This window comes from Anarhichas minor, unplaced genomic scaffold (genome assembly GCF_050575085.1).
Source record: "Anarhichas minor isolate MPS153535 unplaced genomic scaffold, ASM5057508v1 ptg000017l, whole genome shotgun sequence".
Classification (NCBI taxonomy): domain Eukaryota; kingdom Metazoa; phylum Chordata; class Actinopteri; order Perciformes; family Anarhichadidae; genus Anarhichas; species Anarhichas minor.
This window is the reverse complement of record NW_027466463.1, coordinates 19,046,886-19,056,487: the sequence shown is the minus strand read 5'-3', so window position 1 is coordinate 19,056,487 and position 9,602 is coordinate 19,046,886. Positions and strand designations below refer to the sequence as shown.

The window sequence follows — 9,602 nt, the reverse complement described above, 5'->3', positions numbered from 1 at the left end:
GATGTACTCGTTAAGTTCAACCACTCCAATAACCTGTATACGTGTAATCTGCCCGTTGACCGGTAGGGGGCAGCGGCGCTGCAACACGTTCGTTGGAGCTCAAACTAAAGAAGAAGAACCACTTCCTGGGCAGAACAAAAATAAACAAGAGAAATGGACGCCTTAGACGAAATAAAACGTCTCGAGTATTTATCGTTGGTGTCGAAGGTTTGCACGGAGTTGGAGAATCATCTGGGAATAAGCGAGAAGGATCTGGGTAACGTTACGACACGTAATGATGTGATAGCGTAGCAGTGAGTTAACACGGGGAACGTTAACTTAACACCGGTTGATGTTTTACAGCTGAATTCATCATCAGTTTGGCCGAAAAACACCCAACATTTGAGGGATTCAAAGCGACTCTGTTTCAAAATGGAGCAGACTTCACAGTAAGTGACGAACAAACCCCTTAACAAATGTATCTATCTACCTCTCTCTCTCTCTCTGTTTAAATCCACGTGTCTTGTTTCAGGACACCTTTATTGGTAATCTACTTCGACTTATTCATACTATGCGACCCTCACCATCCACAAGTACAGGTACAGAACCTTTCTAAAGTATTTCACGTAGTACTACCTCGTGTTTTACAGCTATACTGTTAAACTACATCCTCTCTGTTGTGAATGACAGGTCCTCAGTCAGACGTGAAGGCAAAGAGTGAAAAGGACAACCTGAAGGGGAAATACCCAGCTTTATGTAAACCAGATGCTGCTGTGTGGATAGTACGGCTCTTTTATCTCTATAAAGGACAATAACACATTTCAGAGGCAACTGCGGTTTATAATATTTAAGTTCTGAACCCTCCTTCAGATTCCACCGCGTCACGCAGACAGAGATGACGAGCAGGTGGCAGAAGTGGCCATGAAGGAGCTGGAGATGCTCATGCCTAACTTCTGTGGAACAAGCTCTGATACTGGGTAAAGCTTTGGACTAAAAGTGTGACTGTCATTTGGAAAAGAAGCTGATCAAACATGGCATGAAGTAAAAAATTGTTTCCGTTTGCTCCTCAGGTCAGTCAGGAACACAGACGGACAAATCAGACGTCAGAGGAGTCCAGATCGCGACGGAGACGCAAACCCCAAGCGCAAAAGGAAACGGGTGTGGAGCGACCATCCACCGAGCCCCCTCAGAGACGACGAGGACAACAACAAGAAGGACGACAGAGACGCTGACCGCTGGCGTGACCGACTTGTGGATCGGCCTCCGCCAGAGGAGCCGGTTGTGGGCGACGTCTACAACGGCAAAATCAGCAGTTTAATGCAGTTTGGCTGTTTTGTGCAGCTGGAGGGCCTCAGGTCAGTCAGCTGAATCCAACTACTTCTAATCATTTAGATATTTCTCCCTTTTGTACTTGTGTGTTTCAAATAAATTGAGAATTTTTCCGATCATCTCTTCCCCGACGGTCTCAAATCATCCACTAGATCACACCTTATGTTGCATTCAGCGTCTGCCTGTAGTGTTCTGTAAGTGCCTCTTGGTCCTAACCTGTAGTGTGAAACTGTCTGCAGGAAACGCTTTGAGGGCCTCGTGCACATCTCTGAGTTACGCAAAGAAGGACGCATCGCCAATGTGGCCGACGTGGTCACCAAAGGCCAGAAGGTGAAGGTGAAAGTTCTGTCATTCACCGGAACCAAAGCCAGCCTCAGCATGAAGGTGAGTCACGTTTAAAAGATCAGAAGAAGAGCGGGTTTGTACATGAAACCTTTAGGAGTCAGTAAACAATATTAAATGAAACACCAGTAATGGTTTGGAGTATTGTAGTTGCTGTTGATTAGTTAGTAACTGAAAATGTGGTCACTGGTTTCCATGTTGCCAGGATGTCGACCAGGAGACGGGGGAGGACCTGAACCCCAACCGGAGGAGAAACCTGGACACCGGAGACGAAGCCATGAGGAACCCGGACCGCCCCGTTGAAGCCATCATGGTGGAAATGGAGGAGAACCCAACGGAGCGCAAACGGCTCGCCAAGATAACTGACCTGGAAAAATGGGAAATCAAACAGGTATTCATCCGACACACTCGTCAGACAGCAGAATAAGTGTTGAATCTGTCTTCCTTGGCTGGTTTTTAACCATCTGGTTAAAAAACCCTGTTCAGATGATTGCCGCCAACGTGCTTCCTAAAGAAGAGTTCCCAGAATTTGACGAGGAGACGGGAATCCTTCCCAAAATAGATGACGATGAAGGTAAAACTCTGCCCTTTGTTCTTCAGTTTTTTGCTAGATGAAAGTCATCCTGCATAATGACGTCTCCGCTGTAACTGTTCCCTCCACAGATGAAGAATTAGAGATTGATCTGGTGGAAGAGGAACCACCATTCCTGAGGGGACAGACGAAATTTAGCACAAACCTGAGCCCAGTGAAAATAGTGAAGGTACGTATCCAGACTGGTTGTCTGTGGTTAAATCTAGACAGATCACACTGAATATTCATCTTCTTTGTGTGTGTGAGGCATCACAGCAACGTCCAGTGGATATAAATACATATAAAGACTTATTATAGGAGCTACGGTCGAACTTCCAAAAAATGAGAAAAACTGCCTTTTTGTTTTGTTGGAATTGAAAATTATAATTTTATAAAAATAAACCGTAGATCTATAGAAGAACATCGGGACTTGTATATCTGTGCTGTAAACTACGGATGCACTTTGATAACATTTGTTTCTCCGTCATCACTCCAACGACTGTTTTCACTTTGTCCATCAGAATCCAGACGGCTCCCTCTCCCAGGCAGCCATGATGCAGAGCGCTCTCTCTAAGGAGCGGAGGGAGCTGAAGCAGACGGCCCGTGCAGCAGAGATGGACTCCATCCCTACCGGCATCCACAAGAACTGGATCGACCCCATGCCCGACTGTAAGGACCTGATCCAGCAGACTCTTTATGAGCCAGGCTGTAGATTTAAATGTGTGCAGCACTGACTCTCTGTGTGCGTTTCAAGCATCCGTGGAGCAAACTTTCAACCGGAAATTAATTCAAGGGCAAAATCAATCAATGTTGCGTCAGAGATTTTAAATGTATAAAATGAGATAGAAGCGCCTGCCTTGTGCCAGGCCTATTACACTGTTACATTGTTACCGTGGCATGGCTGGAGATGATTATCTAGCTTCCCCTTGAGTTTACGCTGACTCATAATGCACTGTGACTGTATCTTCCGCTGCCTGAGGGGACATCGGAGGTTTAACAAGTTCCTTCCAGCCCCGGTCGCTACCTCTGACTCACAGTTTAATACAAGAACAGCTTGTTAGGATATCGAGTTATCGTTGCAGTTCATCTTGATTAAACACAATAGTTAGGATCTCGCCGGTGCTTAACATTCGTCCTGTTCCTCTCCCGTGCAGATGAAGGAAGGCAGATCGCTGCCAACTTGAGGGGCATCGGCGCGATGCCGATCGATCTTCCAGCGTGGAAAAGATACGCCTTCGGAGGGAACCAGGTGTCGTATGGCAAGAAGACGGAGCTTTCCATCCTGCAGCAGAGAGAGGGGCTGCCTATTTTCAAGCTCAAGGAGCAGCTTGTTCAGGTACAGTCAGTGCTGGGATGGGCACAGAGATTAAGGGGAGACAGCCCAGGCAAACATTTTGGATATTTTGCTTTCATAACATGTCTTCTTTAAGACTAGTGTGGGAAAAACACCAACCAAAATACACATTTAGGCGTTTACTTTACTGCGTTGTAATGATTAACAGATGGATATTCTAGATTTCTCCTAAACTCACCAGAAGTTAGCGTCCGATAAGCCCTCGTTTTATTGAAACATACACTTTCAGACGGACACAAACTCACCATCACCGGTCTCGATTACACCGAAAAAGGCATTTTTCAGCCCGAGAGGTGACAGCGGACTTTTGAAAGAACAAACAAGCCATGAACCCACGTTACAACCTACAACATTTACATCCTCCCACATCCATCAACATCTCTTTATTACCGTAGCAATGAATTATTTCTCTTCACAGGCGGTCCACGATAATCAGATCTTGATTGTTGTTGGAGAGACGGGGTCCGGTAAGACCACCCAGATCACTCAGTACCTGGCCGAGGCGGGCTACACCTCCAGGGGGAAGATCGGCTGTACGCAGCCCCGCCGTGTGGCCGCCATGTCCGTGGCCAAGAGAGTCTCTGAGGAGTACGGTTGCCGTCTGGGACAAGAGGTGAGTGATCTTCATCTGTACAGGAAGAGTCATAGAGAGCCTTTCCTCCCTTCCTGTGTCATTCATCCCTTTCAATATAAACTTTAGGTGGGTTACACCATTCGATTTGAGGACTGCACCAGTACAGAGACGGTGATCAAGTACATGACGCACGGTATGCTGCAGAGGGAGTGTCTGCTGGACGCAGACATGAGTCTGTATTCCCTCATAATGCTCGATGAGGCCCACGAGAGAACGATCCACACCGACGTGCTCTTCGGACTTCTCAAGAAGGTATTTTCTTTACGTTCTGCAAACCACACAATAAAGAATACCAACAATGCTGCTTCTCATGCAGTAACTTCCTCTGCCTCTTGTAGACGATAAAGAAGCGCAAAGACATGAAGCTGATCGTGTCCTCGGCCACACTGGACGCCGTGAAGTTCTCCCAGTATTTCTTTGAGGCGCCCATCTTCACCATCCCAGGAAGAACGTATCCGGTGGAGGTTCTCTACTGCAAGGAGCCCGAGACGGACTACCTGGACGCCGCCCTCATCACAGTCATGCAGATTCACCTGATGGAGCCTCCAGGTACGGCTGTGTCAGGGATTTAAAACTGTTCTGTACATAAGAAACCTAACCGTGTCTCTGTACGTTACAAAACACTCTCTGTCTCTGTCCAGGTGACGTCCTGGTGTTTCTGACCGGACAGGAAGAGATCGACACCGCCTGTGAGATCCTGTATGACAGGATGAAGTCACTGGGGCCGGATGTTCCTGAACTGATTATTCTGCCAGTTTACTCGGCGCTGCCCAGTGAGATGCAGACCAGGATCTTTGACCCGGCACCTCCGGGCAGCAGAAAGGTGACATACTGCACTGGATAAGATTAAAGCTGTGAAGTACATCTTATTAATGTGATCAAAAGCCTTTCTTTGATAGAATTTGAATATATTTACCTTTTAGTGGCTTTCAATTAGTTTGATTTTTATCGGCACAGAACCAAAGATTCACCTTTTAAAGAGGAATTCTCTCCGTTGTGTTTGTGTACCACCAGGTCATCATTGCCACCAACATCGCTGAGACGTCTCTGACCATCGATGGAGTCTACTACGTGGTGGACCCCGGCTTTGTGAAACAGATCGTGTATAATTCAAAGTCGGGCATCGACCAGCTTGTGGTGACTCCCATATCACAGGTACAGCCGTGTTAACACAACCCTCATAATGTGGAAGTAAACATTTTACGTTTGGCCCGACTTGGAAACCTCAGTGTTTTTATCGTATGCTGAAAACCCCAAAAAAGCATCATCGGTGACGATTTGACGATCTTTGCTACAAGATAAGATAAAATAGGCTTTATTGTCTTAGACACAAACAAGACAGTATCTGCTCTTTAGATAATACAAAGTATCATAATGTATTCATACACAGTACCTAAAATGTATGCATAGACTGCCATCAACCAACAAATGGCACACTGCCCATCGTACGACCCACCGGTACTGATCATCATCCTAATGTGCGTACGTGTGCGGTTCCTCCCTGATCGTCTTTCTCAGGCCCAGGCCAAGCAGAGGGCCGGTCGAGCCGGCCGAACGGGCCCCGGGAAGTGTTACCGGCTCTACACAGAGAGAGCCTACAGAGACGAGATGCTCACCACCAACGTGCCCGAGATCCAGAGAACCAACTTGGCCAGCACCGTGCTGTCTCTGAAGGTTGATACAAAGCGAGGGCCTTGCCCTGTGATATGATGCATGACATTAGAGATTTTAATCATGATTTTGTGGCCCAGTTATTATCATCGTCTGTCAGGCTTTATCGTCGGTGTGATTTGTTTTTATTTCCCAGGCGATGGGCATCAATGACTTGCTGTCTTTTGACTTCATGGACGCTCCTCCCATGGAGACTCTGATCACAGCCATGGAGCAGCTCTACACTCTGGGCGGCCTGGATGATGAAGGCTTACTCACCCGGCTGGGGAGACGGGTGAGTAGAAGAGAAAAGTCTACTGCATCTACTCAGTCACATTATAACCGATGATATTATGTCCTCTTTGTTCCAAATCTCCATCATGCATCCTGTCCGTGTCTGATCTCCACCCGTCTGCGTGGGTCAGATGGCTGAGTTTCCTCTGGAGCCGATGTTGTGTAAGATGTTGATCATGTCCGTCCATCTGGGCTGCAGTGAAGAGATGCTCACCATCGTCTCCATGCTGTCAGTGCAGAACATCTTCTACAGACCGAAGGTTTGTGGCCAACACCCGACAACACTCGTGCTGACCACATCAGACGTGACTTACTTCAATAACATGCACATACCCGTTTGTCTCAAATCTTGTTCGAGACAACAACATGCTTAAAAGCTTTGTGAAATAATGCAAAATTAAATGCTTCCTTGCGTTTTCAGGACAAACAGACTTTGGCTGACCAGAAAAAGACAAAGTTCTTCCAGCCGGAGGGAGACCACCTGACCCTGCTGGCGGTCTACAACTCCTGGAAGAACAACAAGTTCTCCAACCCCTGGTGTTTCGAGAACTTCATCCAGGCTCGCTCCTTGAAGAGAGCTATGGACATCCGCAAGCAGATGCTGAGCATCATGGACAGGTGCTCAGAAGCAGGAAATTCAACTGTGTTTCAAAGAATTGTTTGAGTTACTGTATTTCAGTGTTTGTTCTATCGTTGACAATGGAAACATCTGTAACACTGACCTCATATAGTGAGGAATGGAGAAATGACTGCAGACATACAAATATGCAGCACTGTGTTTACACGTATGCCAGAGTTAAAGAAAAACACACACGCAGCGTTTAAATCAAACATGTCTTGTGAAAAAAATACGATTTGAATATAAACAAACCATTTTGATTGAAGTATACAAACATTTACCAACTATTCCTCAGACACAAGTTGGACGTGGTGACTTGTGGAACAGCTACCATGCGCGTCCAGAAAGCCATCTGCAGCGGCTACTTCAGGAACTCTGCCAGGAAGCACCCCCATGATGGGTACCGTACCCTGATAGACCAGCAGGTGGTGTACCTGCACCCCTCCAGCACGCTCTTCAACCGCCAGCCAGAGTGGTGAGTCCTCGCTGTGCTGCTGGAACGCTGCAGGGCCGACGGGACGAATAGACTTATGTGACATAAGATTTTAATATGTACCCCACAAACGTGATTTCAGCCTCGCTTAGAGCTGCAGAATGAGTGTATGGATTTATATGGATCAATCACTATTATTGCAAAAGTTTATAAATTCATTTTCTGTATATCAAGTAAAACTGCAAAATGTTAATTAATTGCAGCGACATTAATTTGAGCATTTGATATTTATGTTTGGGTTTTTGGACTGTGAGGGGCACCTTTTACTATTGTATGAGCTGATCATTATTAACTGTCTTCTTGTCCTCGTCATGCTTCCTGCAGGCTTGTGTACCACGAGTTGGTGCTGACCACCAAGGAGTACATGCGGGAGGTGACCACCATCGACCCGCGCTGGCTGGTGGAGTTTGCGCCGGCTTTCTACCGAGTCGGCGACCCGACGCGCCTCAGCCGGCAGAAGAGGCAACAGAAACTGGAACCGCTCTACAATCGCTACGAGGAACCGAACGCCTGGAGAATCTCCCGAGCGTTCAGACGTCGCTGATGAGCAGCTGGGCCTCGTGGACAGACTGAAGTGCAGAATGACTGAACCAGCTCACAGCTGAGACATTTAGTTCAGTTTTTTGCCAAACCTGGACAGTCTGCTAAATAAATAAATGAATCAGTTGTAAACACGTTTGACAATATGTGATGGTCTTAAGTAATACTTAGTTTTGCCTTACTAAGATATATATATAGATATATATATATATACACACACACACACCTACAAAATGTTCCACGTTTTGTAAAAAATAGTTTTTCGTAATTGCCGATAAATACTTGATGCACTTTTAGTCGTCGCTGCCTCTTAATCATCCCGTCTTGTCTGCATGTTTCAGTTAAAGAAATGGTAATTTATGGGAAACATGCTTCTTTTCTTTCATATTCACAGTATAATTCATAGTATAAAAAAGTCAGACTTTTTTCTACATACTATACTATGACTGACATACTGCACTGGGACTTTCTTGTACTTTTTCCAAATATATTATACGTTGCACAATATTTTGACATCCTATAATAAGACTTTTTCCAACATACTACACTGACTTTTTACAATGTTTTTTCAATAAACTATGCTGTGACTTTTTTCGACATTCTATATTATGACTCTTAGACATATGATCATTTCTCAACATACTATACTGATCTGTTTTTAACATACTACACTATGTCCTTTTTTTATACACTATATGACTTGAGGTTTTATTTTTATATATAGTACACTGACTTTTTTAGAAATACTATAATATTACTTTTTTTTCAACAAACTACACTGACTTTTCTGACTTTTATGGCATAAAAAAACAAAAACAGATGCGTCAGAATACCTCAACATGCCTCGTCACAAAAAACCCAGGAAAGAAAAGTCTCGACTTCAATTTGGGTATTATTATGGGTATTTATTACGCAATCTCTCCAACCACAGTCATGTTTATGGATTGAATAGGCCTCAGATGTGAGAAGAATGCAGCTCTAAAAAACATAACAAAAAAATCCCGAATGAGATTAATTTAAAACAAAAACGCCATAGCCTTATATACAAGTGGATGGGGTGGGCATGTGCAAGAGGTGCATGGGATTTCGGGGGTGTGTATGATGATGGGTCAGTACAACAGGAAGATGTCTGAAGGTGGGGAGAGAGGAGGGAGGGTGTGGGCTGGCTTTAGTACATGTAGCCTTTGGAGTAGGCCTGTGGGCCCATGTTTTGGGGGGCTTGTTCCGTGGCATAGGGCACTCCCTCGTCCAGGTGGGACAGGGGCACCGTGTCCTCCTCGTTGACGTAGCGCTCAAACTCGGCCTTCAGGCTGGGCCGCTGATTGTCGGGAAAGGCCAGGGAGATGAGGGCCTCGGGCTCACACACAAACTTGTAAACATAGCGCTCCCCTGCCACCTGGAGAAGGAGAGGGAACGGCTTCAGTCATGAAGGAATATATATATAAAGTGCATTTAATGCTTCTTTTCCAGCTGTACAGACTTTTCAGTTGCTTCACTATGAAATATTATAGTATGACTTTTATGAAATACTATACTGTGACTTTTTTTATCTAATATTTTTATGGCATATGACTTATTGTGGCATACTATACTACTTCATTTGCTATTTCATTTAACAGAAAGAGCCTTTCCAATGAATCATTTGGCCTCTTCACTTCTGGATCAAAATGATCTTTTAACGGCTTATTAACAATTACAACTGCATTGTTGGTGGACTGTGCCGTGCTAGAGGAAGATCAACACCAGCCAAGTGGAATATTTACAACCAGGAAACCCAAAAGTTATTCTCATTTATAG

At 45.2% G+C, this 9,602-nt stretch overlaps 2 protein-coding genes across 2 annotated transcripts in view; one reads left to right on the top strand and one right to left on the bottom strand.

Moving 5' to 3' along the window:
- Positions 1-103: 103 nt before the first annotated feature.
- LOC142952096 (ATP-dependent RNA helicase DHX8-like) lies at positions 104-8,397 on the top strand. The gene is made up of 23 exons (XM_076094106.1): positions 104-256; positions 343-428; positions 512-578; positions 670-761; positions 850-956; positions 1,050-1,334; positions 1,548-1,692; positions 1,856-2,041; positions 2,137-2,224; positions 2,314-2,411; positions 2,743-2,890; positions 3,376-3,557; positions 3,994-4,188; positions 4,276-4,461; positions 4,548-4,758; positions 4,851-5,032; positions 5,224-5,364; positions 5,728-5,883; positions 6,017-6,154; positions 6,285-6,413; positions 6,575-6,771; positions 7,068-7,247; positions 7,590-8,397. Exons 1-23 carry the CDS (start codon positions 154-156, stop codon positions 7,807-7,809), a joined length of 3,522 nt encoding a protein of 1,173 aa, XP_075950221.1. The 5' UTR covers positions 104-153; the 3' UTR covers positions 7,810-8,397.
- A 298-nt stretch (positions 8,398-8,695) lies between these two features.
- The window catches only part of etv4 (ETS variant transcription factor 4), a 28,138-nt gene continuing 27,231 nt past the window's right edge, over positions 8,696-9,602 (bottom strand). The window contains exon 12 of the mRNA XM_076094121.1: positions 8,696-9,201. Coding sequence (XP_075950236.1) covers positions 8,974-9,201 — 228 coding nt within the window. The 3' untranslated portion in view covers positions 8,696-8,973. The remainder of the gene's footprint in view (positions 9,202-9,602) is intronic.